At 33.2% G+C, this 14,971-nt stretch overlaps 1 protein-coding gene across 4 annotated transcripts in view; it reads right to left on the bottom strand.

Annotated features, from left to right (window-relative positions):
* The window catches only part of LOC126868419 (lachesin-like), a 223,513-nt gene that overhangs the window by 31,961 nt on the left and 176,581 nt on the right, over positions 1 to 14,971 (bottom strand). For 2 of the 4 annotated variants that reach the window (XR_007690600.1, XR_007690601.1), the window contains exon 9: positions 10,865 to 11,407. Coding sequence is in view for 2 of the 4 variants with exons in the window: in XM_050623808.1 (XP_050479765.1) it covers positions 11,157 to 11,407 (251 nt within the window). In the remaining 2 variants the exon portion in view is untranslated. Of the gene's footprint in view, positions 1 to 5,389; positions 11,408 to 14,971 lie in introns of those variants that run through there. The other 2 variants (XM_050623808.1, XM_050623807.1) reach the window with 1 other exon arrangement.

The raw sequence follows: 14,971 nt of genomic DNA on the forward strand, positions 1-14,971 counted from the left end.
TCGATTTCCTCGCTTCGATTTTTATGTAAAAAATGTATATTTAATATTTTAATACATTCAGTTATAATATTTCATTATATCATTATTTCAATCCATAACCCAATGAATTGTCCTTCTTGATTTTAATTCCAATAAAATTTAAATCTTTCTTCCACCATATTTCTCACCGCTATTCCTGTTAAATGTTTACATTTTTCAATATTTTTCATATTACTGCTTATACTATGCACACCCTTTGAATCGTTACGACACCAACAACAAAATTAATTGCTTCAAAAACAAAGTTTTACATACTTTTATATTACAGCTGGTTTATAAAATATGATAACGTGTCCTCTATAGGCGAAAAAAGGCAGGATTTTTCCTTTTTAAATGCTTTTTGTCTCGTTTCGATCCATCGTCGTTTGAAGCGGAGAATAATTTTGAATATTTTAACGTGGCTATGCCTTTTGGGTGGTCGAATATCTTTTCCTCGCACGCGAGCGTTGCCCTATCTCAAGCTTGATGGTTGTGCGGCGGTCAGTGACAGACGCTGAGTGGGCGTCTTTTTGCTATTACTACGCGACGTACGCATTTCCAGAAAAAAACCAGGTCATGACAGATCGTTCACATTTATGCTCGTTTTAAATGGTATGTTTTGTACGTTATACTTTAAACTCGAGTATCTTCGATGTTAATTGAGATGTCAACTTGAGACAAAGCGTATTTTTCAAGTCGTGCTTTCTTTTAGCTACTGATATGCCAGCTTTGGTGATTATGGAATTTTTGTGGGAGCATCGTGAGTTAAAATTTGATGTTAGACCAGCGTATGATTAATGCGTTAAAGAGATTTTTACTGGTTTCCTCGTAATTTTGAAGAGATATATTGTTAAATATTGGCGTCTAAATACAAGGAAATCCGACAAGTCCATTTTTGTTGTGTGACAGAGAGTGACAAAAACGTCCTAAAACTTCTTACCTCATCCCAAAATCGAATGAAACGATATTTTTAGTGTAGGATTTATTGAAAAGACTGGGAATGTAACTTATCATGTTTTTTATTCGTGGCCTTCATATTAAATCGAATTGAAAGTTAACTCTGTAAATGTGATTATAATAATTTTTAATTTACATATCAAAACAAATCAGCCTAAACTTTCTTTAAATTCATTTTGTGTCAAGCGACTTTAAAATGGATTGGCGCATATTTATCCGTTAAAAAATAGATTAATGTAAACGATCGCACCATAGAAGCTTTCTGAGCCCGGTACTTTTGGCCAAGCCATCTATTTTATTCGCAGTATACGCGACGCGGAGCATCGATTTGGCAACGAATTTCACACGAGCAATGCAAAATATAATAACATGCATCGACGTGACTCGTTGTCACAACGTATAATGCCCTCGATGAGTACATATTTTCCATCGTACACGATAATGTACCGATTGAACGGACGTTTATGCCATATCCGTTTATCACGTGTATCGCTTAATTAATCACTCTTCGTACTTTCATTGTTCAAATCGGACAGAAACAATTTGGCTTTTATTACTCGTGTCCGTTTGAATTGGATTTGGTTCGCAACCTTGCCGAAACATTTCCGCGCTACCGACATATCATCCTGGAAGAATGACCGAATATAAATTACTGTAATAATAATGTCTACATTCCGTTGTCCTACAATTCGAACGCGTTTATTTAGAATTGATTAAACGATTTGTAATTATCGTCCGCTCCGTCGTTTATTAAAGTCGATGCCTTTCTCCGGAATCAAACGAAATCCTATTTAAATCATAACTAGCCTGTAATCAAATTGTTACCAGAAATCTCGGTCTTGTTAAATCCTATTGAAGTCGTAATTAGTCCGTAATCGAATTGTTGCCAGGAATCTCGGCCTTGTTAAATTAAAACAAAATAATTAGTTGGCGTTTTCATTAAGACAGCATGGTTTGTAAGTTCAATTATTATTGTTAGTAAGAGTTTCAGGCTTTCGAAATCTGTCGAAAGCTGAAGAATTAATTCAACCTTCTTGCCTTCGATTTCTTCCAAATCTCAATTATTCCATACAAAAGTAAATATTATATTAATTTCAAAGATCTCTATATAGAACTTTGTGGAAAGTAACAAAGCGATCCTTGAGCGAACATTGAGGGAAGAAAGGTGCAATTTGTCTGTGCACGAATCAGAGAGAGAAAGGCCTTTCCGGTTAGAGGTCACCGATATTCAATGGTTTCATTTTGTTAGACCCAAAATCCGAGAGCAGGCAGAACGGGTTTCAGTGTTTGGCCATCAGTCATTTCATGACGTGCCGGCTAAACACGGTACAACACTCATTCCATTTGATCCCCGAATAACCGTCGTTGCCCGATGTCTCTTTGAACGATATAAATGGAAACGCGTACCCTTTGCGGTCTTTGTACGACGCAAGCGAAGGGCAGCAAGTTGGATGATTCTGTTCAGGGTCAACGACTATCAATGTCCGAATATGCTGTCACTTTTTTCCCCTACGTGAGTGTTCGCGTTTTCGGCAGACTCTCAGTATTTTCTGATCGAACGATCCGTGTGGAAATATGTACACATTTTTTTTCTTCTCTTTTTACCTTCTTTCCCCTTTTTCTTCTTCGCTGAAGAAAGGTAGCAGGGAGTTGTAAACGGGAGTTGTAAATTGGATCTCATTGGATGGTGAAAGTACCTGATGTATTTTTGATAAAATGAAATTGCATGATTGTAATAGGTTTGTGTGAAAGTTGAGAAATTATTCAGATTGGGACGATATTATTTATTGGGACGAAATTTGTTTATTATTCTTTCTTACTCCCGAGTGATTGAAAATATTATGAGATTGTAAGTTTCGGAGGTTCAGTTAATACTTTTTCAATTTTTAATTTTATTTAAATATCGTATGAATATTTATTAGTAACGTCTGATCATACATTAACTTGTACTACGTACTAGTTGCTATACGGTCATACATATACCATGAAATGTCTGTGTAATTTTTGGTATGTAAAGTTTAAAATATAAGCGTTAAAATTTTTGTGTACCGTTCCACACCCGATTAATGCTCGATATTTATATTAATTAATTTATGTAGGCTCGTTAGGCTGTCGTTAAAGAACGACAACGGCAGGTCATTAAACTGAATAATCATCTAGGTCAATGCGACGTTTTGATATGCTGCATATAATACAACATATATCTATACAATATATATTTATAGAGTAGGAATCCTGATGAACTTCGAAATGAGTCTCTTGCATGTAATATGACAGAAATGATATTATACGTTGATATAAATACGTTGTAGTGATGAATAGTTATAAACATTTTTCCAATTTATATCAATATCGGTGATCAAGTATATTTTGTCATTTTAAATTTCTAATAAAAACGGAATTTTTTCAATTTAACAAGATTAAAAATAAAATTTGCGACATCAATTAAACGTTGAAAATTTCTAATAAAATATCTACCTATGTAAATATCACGACACATAATTTTAAACGTTGACTACACAGATACTAAAAATGATTGACAATGAGATTTATACATTAATCGTTTCTTTATTCAGTTTCATATATATATTTATCTCCGTTGGTATCAGCAGTGCGATAATTCATTGGTAGGCTTAGTACAAGTATCCATCATGGGATCACGTTATTACACGATACATTATTTAATTACATCGACGCAAGTATGCATATCGTTAATCATATTCATATATTATACCGTATGTATATATGCATATGTTATATTTATATCATATGTGTATGCGCGTAATTATTGTACAGTGTGCGGCTACGCACTTAAATATTCGACTCTCGAAGGGGAAGATGATCGTATTCACAATATGACAAATCCTTCTGTTCGTTCATTTTTTATTTCTTTCCTCTTAAATAATGTACGTTATGTATGTATGTATAGTGCAAAATATATTAAGGCCAGGCCATTTATAGGAGGGCGATTTTCAGTCCTCCTCAAAGACTAACCATTCATATATGTTTACTTCTTCTTTTTTAGTTACTCTCTTTTATTTTGGTTTATTATCAAATCCGCACATATATCGATCGAATATTACTTATTGTTAATTAATGGCAATGGAACTAGCACTAATTTAGCATTTGGTAAATGACGAAGCACAAAAAGCCAATTCGAATGGATACGTCGATGCTAAATAAAATTGTATATTATGTTCTTTAAGTGTAAATCGTGATTTTCGCAGGGAATGCTCTGTCATTTTTGTTAATATTTTAGTTATTTTTTTTATCGAATATCAAAAAATGTATCAACGCTATGTAAATAATGGTTGTCAAATTTCGCAAGTTTTGAATCTTCGAACTTTTAATCTTTCGAGTTTCTAAATTTAAAATAAAAATATAAATAGCGCACTTGTTAATAAATTGACGAGGATTCTGTATAAAAAAAAAAAGAAAATATTGATATTATAATTACTTACGATGATCGTGGTCTCTCATAAATGTTAAGCCATCTTTGGTTACCTAATGAAATTAATTACAATATTGACAATGTGACAGAGCATTTTCAAAATAAAATAACTTACATCACACAAATCCAGGTCCTGAAAGTCTCGAAGATTTCGGTCGAAATCGCTTAAAATTCGAGTTAGAAATCCCAAAAAAAGTATTTCCCGGATATGTAAGGAAAAATTCAACGGGGGTGAAAAGCCACCCGATATGTTATCCGATATGAGCTTTAATTTCTGTTTCTCGTTGATAGTTTTCACCCGCGCGTCGATCGACTTACTCTATTAAATTCGGTACATTTTTAGAGATACATTATATTTATGCGATTTCCTTTAATTTTTTTAAACATGCTATGTTTCCCGATTGCCTCGTAACATGAGATTTATCTGGATCTTTTAATATAATAGAATAAAAACGGTTCGTAGAACAAAAATATTTACATCCACTCAGAATCAGTGTACTAATAATTAAATAATATAGTATATTTTACAATACGCTTTTATATCGATTGTTTCGCTTTGCATAAATATACATTTCATTCACTTACACGTTTCATTCTCCCTATAATTTTGCAGATGAATTGAAATTTATAATTTAGAAATGATCGATGATATTCATGATGATAATCTGTGAATAAATTTCTTTGTTAATGTTAATTAAATTATCTAACGATAAAAATTCTATCAACTTTTCTCTTTATCATTTTCGTGTTATTGTTTAAAGAAAATGGTTGATGGAATCCTTTTCGATATTTAAGATTTTGTTTCATGTTACCAAACCATGGAAAGCCGATTTTTTTATGTAATTTGATTTCATATTTTATTTATATCTTACACTCTATTATATATATATATATTATATATATTATATATATATTATATATATATCATATAAACGTCGTAAACACCTACAGCCAACAATTCAATAACTTTAATAATATCGTTTCATTATATTTCGTATTTTACACAATCTACACATAAATGTATTCTCATATTCACTAATATTAAATGTCGCATAATTTCTTCTTTCTAGTTACTAACAGTCATCGATTCATTCATATTCATTCATTTCGCATGTTTGCAATTGCGTGTAGAAATGTTGTTTATTTGTGAATTATCAACTTATATGGAACCATCTTCCTCGTTTTCTATTTTTCGTCTTCTGAATCGTTGCTGAATTTTCATTCATATTAAATTCTCAAATATTTGAATTCCGCATTTCAAATTTACCACATTAAAAATTATATTAAGCCATGAAATATAAGATTTCTACCATAAAAATTTCAATTAATGAGTTATCATCACTGGAAGAGTAACAAAATTAAAAATCTTCGCGTAATTTCTTACTTTCTTCCTAAACGAACCGCACTTTTTCTTTTAAATAAATCTTTGACTGTAATTATTAAATCGGACGTCAAGAACAAGGATTATTTTCTCACGCAACAAAGGAATTTGTTCCGTCGAATAAGTTAAAGGGAAATTTGTTTAAACTGGCGTTCGTTATATTTCAGCTACTAATTAAATAAAATGTTCCGTACGATCTTCTGTGAACTAGTTGCTTTGTTTATACAAAATTGTCCGATAAAAGATTTCTTAGTTATTAACAGGATGATGTCGTTATCGGAAACATTGTCGTAACATTAACATTTTGCATCAAACACTGATACATCCCTCTAAAACAAAATTTCATTAACTAGAATGTATTTAAAAGGGAAGATCAAAAGCGATTAATAGATGAAACGCGGCGTCACTACTTCAAATTCACACACTTTGGCACGTTCTTTCAACTGAAGTGAATTATTTTACTTTCTTTTTAATACCCTTTTAATATGATTGAAAGGAATATTATTCGTAAAGAATCCTAGAAAACTGCGTTTTCTCAACAAATCTGTCAAGTTGTCTAGCAAAAGTGCGATCTATTTATAAATCAAAACTTTAATTTTACTTTGATTTATAGTGAGAAATAAATCATATCTCAGTCTCTTTATTCCAACAGAAACTTCAAAAATATATTAAACATCCTACGCAATATTAATAATATAACTCAAGATGATATAGTTCCATCTCACAAATATAATATTATTTACTATCATATATCATTATCATGTATATGATAATTCAAAATATGTAAATTTAAAAAATCGCATAACCTATCTATATACATAGGATAAATGAAATTTTGCTCGTTTTCTTTTTGTACGTAAAAATCGTACATATATTTCCTAACATTACATACCCGTTTAAGATGCACACACACCCTCTCATACATCCGTACAGAATCATCCATGACTCGCCATAATAATGCTCAACGATACTTTTCTCTCTCTTTATTTGTTGGTTGCAAAAGCAAAGGGATACATTTCTTACATTCTTACTAGCTCGGAATATTTTCCACTTTTGCGTTTCTTCGTTTTTTCATAATATTTTTTTATTCGTTTTTACACTACATACGGTGGAAGCTCATCATACGAACAACGTGGCGTTCTGTGCATGCACACCGATATAACAGTATCGAAAGCACGGATACAACTTCATTTCTTGCTCATACGACGACTTTAATTAATGAGTTTGTGCTTTATTGCACGACTCTTTTGTTTTTGATCTTTATCTCGTCTCTTGCTCTCTTTTTTCTTCCAGTTTTTCCTCTCTTTTTCCTTTTATTCGTGTATATGAGCGACGAGACTTTCTTGTAAAAGGGAGCAAAACGCACGCTGCACGCTGAATGAATTAACTATACTTTGTCAGGAAACTGCGTTTATCGTTATCGTTATACTGTCATTTTCGTACAACGTATACGTGATTACTTTGTAATTTTTGCATCGTTATATATATAAAATTTCATTTCAAAATTTTATAGATCAGAAAATCGATGATATCTTGATCAGAGGCGTAATATTTTTCGGTATGATGGGAGTTTATCTTTTCCGTGTAAGTGATATAATTTTTGAGGAAAAACAAATTTTTAAGGAATGAAAGTCCAATGAAAGTTACGAGTAACTAGAAAAAATTACTGAAATTAAGAAACAAATAAAATTCTTCTAGCTAATTATCAATCGATATTGTATTAAATGTCGGTAATTAATATGTAAATATGTAAACAATTGTGATAATAAATTTCCATTTCACAAGAATAAACTGTTTTTCATTTTTGAATTTATTAAACATTGGGACATCCACGAAACGTATAATATGCTACCAAAGTGGATGAACTTGGCAAAACTTATTCAAAAGTTTTCTAAGCTTGATAAAATCTTTTCTCACGAAAAGTACATTAACTTTGTATTCGTGTAACGATTACCATAAACTCAGTTCGTCTGTACAATTTTTTTCGTATTTATTAGAAATCTAACAATATCTTCAGACTTGTGTACTCCTAATCGTTGCTTAAAAATGTGAAATCATATCGCTACTTTATAATTGATTAGGGATATGTATTGGATTCGTATAGGTTATTAATAATTGCCAATTTATTCCTTGTCCTCCTACGTAATACAAGAAACAAGAGAATAGAATGATACAATTTATATGTTTCCTCTCGATGATACCTACACCAACAGTGAAATTTCTTTTGAATATTTGCGTTCAAATTTTAGATATTCTAGTGAAACGGATATGATGTACGAATAGTATATATGTATCTGGCATTTTTAATTGTATTTATTAGTATAGAAAAATTTGTAAGGACCCCAGAGGACATATTCCAAGATTTTCTGACACTTCAACGAAGAATCAAAATAACAGAATTAAAAACCTCACTAGAAACATTAAATGAAAGGAAAAATGATCAAGAGCTGTCGAACAACAAATTGTTAAACAATCTCTGCATGATTTCTTGGAAATCAAACTGCTCAATTCTACTTTTTGTTAATTTTTTACTTTCATCATACAAATACACGATTTATTTACGTCAATAAGTTTATTCGTCGCAAGAAGAAGATATAAAGGATAGCAAATTCTAAAATGAATTTAAAAAATAGTATTTGCAATATCGTCGCTCCTTTTATCTTATAGAGTTGATCAATGTAGCATCTACGCACATGATCCTTTGTGAACCGATGATGAGCAACATTTGCGTAACTAAATTTCATTCGTTCGCATTTATCTCGGTTGTCTGATATCCCCGTCAACGATCATAATAATCCAGCGAGTCGGATACGAAGGGAACAGATTTTATTCCATGCCCTCCATATGCGTGTTCACACGTTGAAAAAAGACACATGAATCCGTGAAACATAACGTGAAAAGGGACAGAGAAAAGTAGGGGAAAAACAAGGGTAGAGATGAGGATGGGACAAGAAAAAAGTAAACGAGCCCGGGGTTTAATAATTCTATCATTGCAACAGATCGGACAATTCGACAGACCGGTCGTCGAAGAGAGATAGAGAAGGCGAACATGCAGTGCTAACGAGATATCTCGTTAAGCCTAGAACGGACAATCGCACGGTGGAGCGAGCTGTTCGATATGACGAGATTCACGACGAGATCTTCGTTCTGCCGTTACGTTTCTCCGATATTCATTAGAATATTAATTTCACGTTCGTCAGCTCTGATACAATAACGTACCCCTGTTGGTCGACGTGCAATTGTACTCGTGACCCAAGTTTATCGCGGTACGACTAAAGGTTCGACTCGTTTCGCGGTCTGAATAAACAAGGAATCAGTCCGTCGATTTTTTTCCATTTGTTCAAGCGGTGTACGCGAGGAAAAATTCGAGTAGAAATTCGTTCGATAAATTGTCCAGCCGAAACAATTACCCTCTTTTTACCAAGTATTATTTGGTAACTGAAAGGGGTGATTAATTTGAGAGAATTAACGAGATGGAGAAATCAGAAAATCATTACTTTTTGTTTCGTTGTTTCTATTGATATTCTATTTGGCAGTAATTTGTAATCCTGTTTTTGATTTTATGCATGTTTCCTTTAAATAAAAGTTACTGTTAGGAGTGACTATAAAAAGAATTTTCGGATCATTGCATATATTACGTACTAATTAACTAGGTCCAACTATAATGAATTTCGTATTGTTTAACAATTCGTCTGAAATTACGCGTGAATTGATGAAAAAGATAATTTAGTAAGCCAAGCGTACTGTTTTTTCGGTTCTTTAAATGTTTTTCCTGTTTTCTTCGAGCGGTTTAGTTTTTATAGTCATTTACTGTATTTAACTACCTGGCACATTGGCGCGTATTTTTAAAACCACTTTAAAATACTTCTCTGGTCTGGTTCTTTTGTTGAAAGATCGTGTAAGTGGTGCTACATTAAAGTGTGGACTTATACACGTAGGTCAAGTGGATTACAGAGTAACAGGTGGATGGTGAAATTGCTCTAACGAGACGTGTCTTCTTAATTGGAGAGATAAAAATGCCTACCTCGGCGACGTAACGAATTTAAATCTATCGCTTGCCAAGCGTTTGCGTATTACTTGCAAAACGTGTTGTTTACAAATAACCAAAATTTAACCTAGTGAAATTATTCACTAGTAAAATAATAAATGAAGTGTTATAAAATGTTCGAAGATAAGATTCTACTGAAAGGTTTGTTAATAAAATTTAAATATTAGTTAAATACTTATTTTTCTGGATTGATAATTTGTTGTTCAGTTCAGCTTTCTAGAGAAAATGTTGCACATGGATAGAAAAAAATATGGAAGATTAATATTTAGGTAGAAATATGATAATTGAAAATTTTGTAATAAATAAATACAAAATGCGGGCGCTAATTGTTTACCATTCCAACTTCTGTGTTTTGCAAATTTGCTTTAATCAGAAGTTACGAATTTTTAAAATTCAAAGAACTAATAACAAAGTTCGAATAAATAACAGTTTTTCATTCAAGTCGGAATGATGCGATATATATTTTGGTCCAGCATAATGAATTATCCAATTTTAGATAAAAATGTATAAGGCTCGTGCGATATTTTTATCAGTCCTTCAACGATGAAGATCATGAAGTTTCGTATAAAATTCTTCTAATTCAGTTAAACTTGCTTTTACATTACACGATACTTAGTACTTTCAAACTAGGCAAATACGTTGCGAAAAGTTGTAGAAAAAGTTAAATCCAAGTAAAATGAAATATCAAAATTTGTACAAGTTGTATAGGAGAAGTATGTAAGAAATATTTTGCTCGAAATACGTCGAAAAATATTTTCATATCGTTTTGTGATCTTATTTTATAATATCCACGATAAATACATAAAAAGGAAAAAATTCAAATAAAGATAAGAAACGAATTATAAATAAATAAATGAAAATAATATTTTCTAACCAAAAATGAATAAAATTCAAAATGAATACTCGGTAAAATATTAAACCAAATTAACAAAAATTAACAAAAATTAAAAGTGATAGAATTTTAAAATTATATAACATGAGATAGAAATCTGTATGTATCATTACTTACCGAACGAACTCTTCAAACAGATACAACCTCTTTCGATTCTAATTCGTCAGCTAGATCCGGTAGTGTATCATCGATGGAGGGATCGAACAAATGCAACGATGAGATATCAACACAAACTTGTTACTAATCTTTCCGTAATCAACTTGCTTTCTCTCTGTCGACGAGTATAACGCAGCACAGAAATCGATATGCATCGACACACGGGAAAAAAAATGATCGACCGTCGTCGTTGAAGTAAACGCATGATTCTTCGTTCCTTCTGTATTCACGTGTTTTCTTTTTATAGTGTTCTTTACGTCAAAGCGAGCAGTTGGGACAATGTTATTAGAAGAATACAAGAGGCGGGTGGAAAAATGTCGTTTGAGGACGTCGACGAGGATGCGTCGTCGCCGTTGAAGAATGGTTCCAAGGTTGAACCCGTTTCCCGTAAAGAGCCTTGATACACGTTAGTCAGTCTGTGATCTCGATCGTTGACCGCTTCGTTCGTGTCACTGTCCAATCTTCGGTCTCCCAGTTTCTTCGAGTGTTTCGGTAGATCCATATCTGAAATAAACGAAATCATTTTAAGTCGAATTAATAAAATTTTTCATTTTTCTCGGTTTTATCGAAGAGGACGAAGTTTAATGGAAAATATCGCTCGTCAGATTCTTCATCAATAATAGGAAGAATATAGTGTATTTTTTAAAAAGATATTTAAAATATTATACAAAACATGGAAATTTATAAACGTGGACTTGAGATGGGTTTACACACACACACACACACACAACGGTATTTTCATGTTATTAAATTTTACTCATAGTATGGCTATATATTTTCTTGCTGCAGAAATTATAAGTAGTGTTTTATCCAAAGCTAGTGGTATAGTACGGTACATGATCAGACATCGCGCCACGCATTTGTGTACTCAGTTAATAGATTGCAAATCTTTAATCTGAACTCTATTTCTCTTAAATTTCGATATTATGCAACGTATAATATGAAATTAAATTTTGTTCGCGTAAAAAATTCTTTACTCGTGTAAGCAATATTTCAAACATGTGCTGCATAAAAAATTGGCTACACGATACGTTTCGGACTAACGACACGCTTGGTAGTTAGTGGGACAATTTAAGTGACATCAGACGCCATACACTCTTTTTTTTTGCACATGCATAACTTCGTGATAGAAACTATACCAGGGTTGTGGAGTGGAGTATTTTCACGCTCGACGTCACATTACATAGGAGGCGGTATTGGCGGAAAAAGAGGAAGCAAGAATGCATCTCTTTGACGAGGAATTTCTATAGTGGATTCAATTTATACATGTATCGACATGTACTCTACTAACACTAATATCTTCTGGGCATCTCCGTGCAACTGTTTACATGCGATATTAAATTTGTGCTGCGGTTTCATAAAAATACTTCAGTTTTTACATCCCCTCCCCTACGGCGAAACCGTGTAACTTGTTATATTAAAATTTCTTTACGATTCTATTGCTTCGTTGTTGGAAAATTTTTGTTTCCGTCAGCGTAATTTCGACTGTCGGGAATTAATTCTAAATGGATCGCGTTTATCTTTCGTTTTTATTTAAATTATCAAGTTTCAAAAATTCACAGTATATAAAAAATAATTGCAAATAATATTGTAGTATCGTAACTACTTTAATTAGTTTATTAATGATAAGTAGATTGAACAGCTGTTAATTGAACAGAGAATAATGTTTGTTAAACATGAACTAATCGCAGCAAACGTATAATAATTAACACAACTGAATAATTAATCAACGACTCTCATCAACGCAATCCGCACTCTCTGACATCTCAACTTATACTGTTATTAATTCGTTCTTTGTCCCCTAGCAATCCCTTGTCTTTTGTCCTAGCCTCACTACATACATGCTCAGCAACCGCTCGTTTATAATTCACACGACACCCCCCAGGCCCCTCATCCATGATACTACAATATTTGCAAATATTCGGTGAAAAATGATAAAATTTAATAAAACAGTTAGTCTCTGCATAATTATTCAGAGCTTTGAAATACGAATATGAGGATAGTTATATAAAATATGGAAATATAAATACAGTTTTATATAATATTTTTACTGATTCGAACGAATGCACGATGAATGTCCTATAGGACGTTCTCACTAAAATATATTTAAAAATTTGAATTTCATTTTTATTGCGATTCTCGTGTCGATAAAATTTCAGACGTACACATAAAGTTTCTGATATAAAATGAAGATAATAAAAATGAAAGAAGTTTCTCATTTGAATTATAGAATCCTTGATGACTTCATGCTTAATTTAAAGAAATATCAATCGATCATATAATAGATTGATGCTAATTATATGCATATTAATATTCATCTATTATTTCTAATAAAATAATTCTTCAAAGCCTTTATAACTAGTAAAGAAACAATTTGTTCAAAGTTTCTTAAGAATCGTCCGATGTTCAGGTAAAAAAAAGAAAGGAAAGAAAAAAACAAAAGGAAACTGCAATCTTCCATCGCGATAACGCAAGGGCCATGTGTTGCAAAATTGACACACCAGAAATTGGAAAAGGCGAAACGGGAAGTTTCGTCGCTTCCGCCGTACTCTTTCGATATTGTTTTCTAAAATTATTATATACCCCAAGTAATTCACCGAAATTACGAAAATACAAAAGCAAGCAAACCAGTTTTCTCCCTTTATTTAGCGAGGGGAGATAAAGCAAGGATAAGGAAATTCGTTAAAGCGACATTTCATTCGCAACTTTTTTCAATTAATCTAAATAATCGAATTTTGTTTCTTAACATCGTGTCTACGAAAAGTAATGTCACGAGTTCGCTTAATACTTTCCTCGTCACCATTTCTCTTACCTAGATTCTATAATTCTTCTTTTAAATAAATTATAATATTATGGTTAACTATATTGTATATTATTTGATCCTTAATGGCTTAATTACACACAATAGATTGATCTTACAAAAACGCGAAGTCCCGAAGAAAAACTCTTTGCATCCATCGTTGTCGTTGAAAACTGGAAGATATCCTTAACGTTATCATCACGACCCTTCGGCAAAAGCCATCAAGGTACGAGTAGAAATGGCGCACGTCTTGCGGTATAACCGCTTCCAAAAAAGTGGAACCCATTCTCGGGTTCTATCCTGCATCGAAAATTTGCCGGCTGGCGCCCGCAAAAAGCCTAATCGACCAAGCAAAGCGTAACGAGCAATTTGCAGGCCGGATTCAATTTATTGCGTATACACTTCCGCGATCGGATCTGGCCCCGGACAGATGTTGCGGGGCTGGAAGCTGAAAAGAAGAAGCAGGAAAAAGAAATCGCGAGAGGTGGTGGAACGCTCGACAAAGGGGCACGAGAAAACGAGACATTGCCACAGGGTGGAGGAGAGGAAGGCTGGAACGAGGGGGAATGGAAGGGTGAAACGTGCGGCAGCTCGTCGAAATAGCAGTTTAGCACTGATAGCACTTGGCGGACTTTTATCGATCATGTCTGGCAACAGATGGCTCACCCAATTCCCGGCGGCGCGTTTTGTCTGGCCGGCCTGATAAACGATAACTAATACGGAACAGAAGAAGCAGCAGCAAGAGAAAAGGGAAGAGAGATGTAGCGTTGGGGTAGGATGGGCCGGCGGTTGGATATTGTTTCGCGGACTTTTAGCCCTTGACGTGACGTGCCAACATCTCTCGCCACTGTCGTCCCACCCTCCTCTATGCGATGCTTCCTGCTACTGCTATACTCCTATATATCCTCTCCTTCTCCATCTGTACCCTCTTTTTTCTCCTCGTTTTCTCTTCTAGCCACCCTCGATCGTGTCTGTTGTACAGGGTGTGCCACCCACGACCGCATCTCTGATTTACTATTCTCCTCTCTGCAGACATGCTTGTGGTTCTTTGTCTATTTGATTGTTCGATTTGTTCGTCCATTTGTATATTTGGAGGGTTTGAAATCATGTTCGTATAACTCGGGTATTACCGTTATATTTTTACAATTTAAAATGACGTTTCGTGCGTATTAAATAAGCTAACATATAATAGCGTAAATGATGCGGCTTTTTCGAGAGTTGAGTTTAATAAAACGATAACGAATTACTTAGTTTATATATTAAATATT

Source organism: Bombus huntii, chromosome 8 (genome assembly GCF_024542735.1).
Source record: "Bombus huntii isolate Logan2020A chromosome 8, iyBomHunt1.1, whole genome shotgun sequence".
NCBI lineage: Eukaryota > Metazoa > Arthropoda > Insecta > Hymenoptera > Apidae > Bombus > Bombus huntii.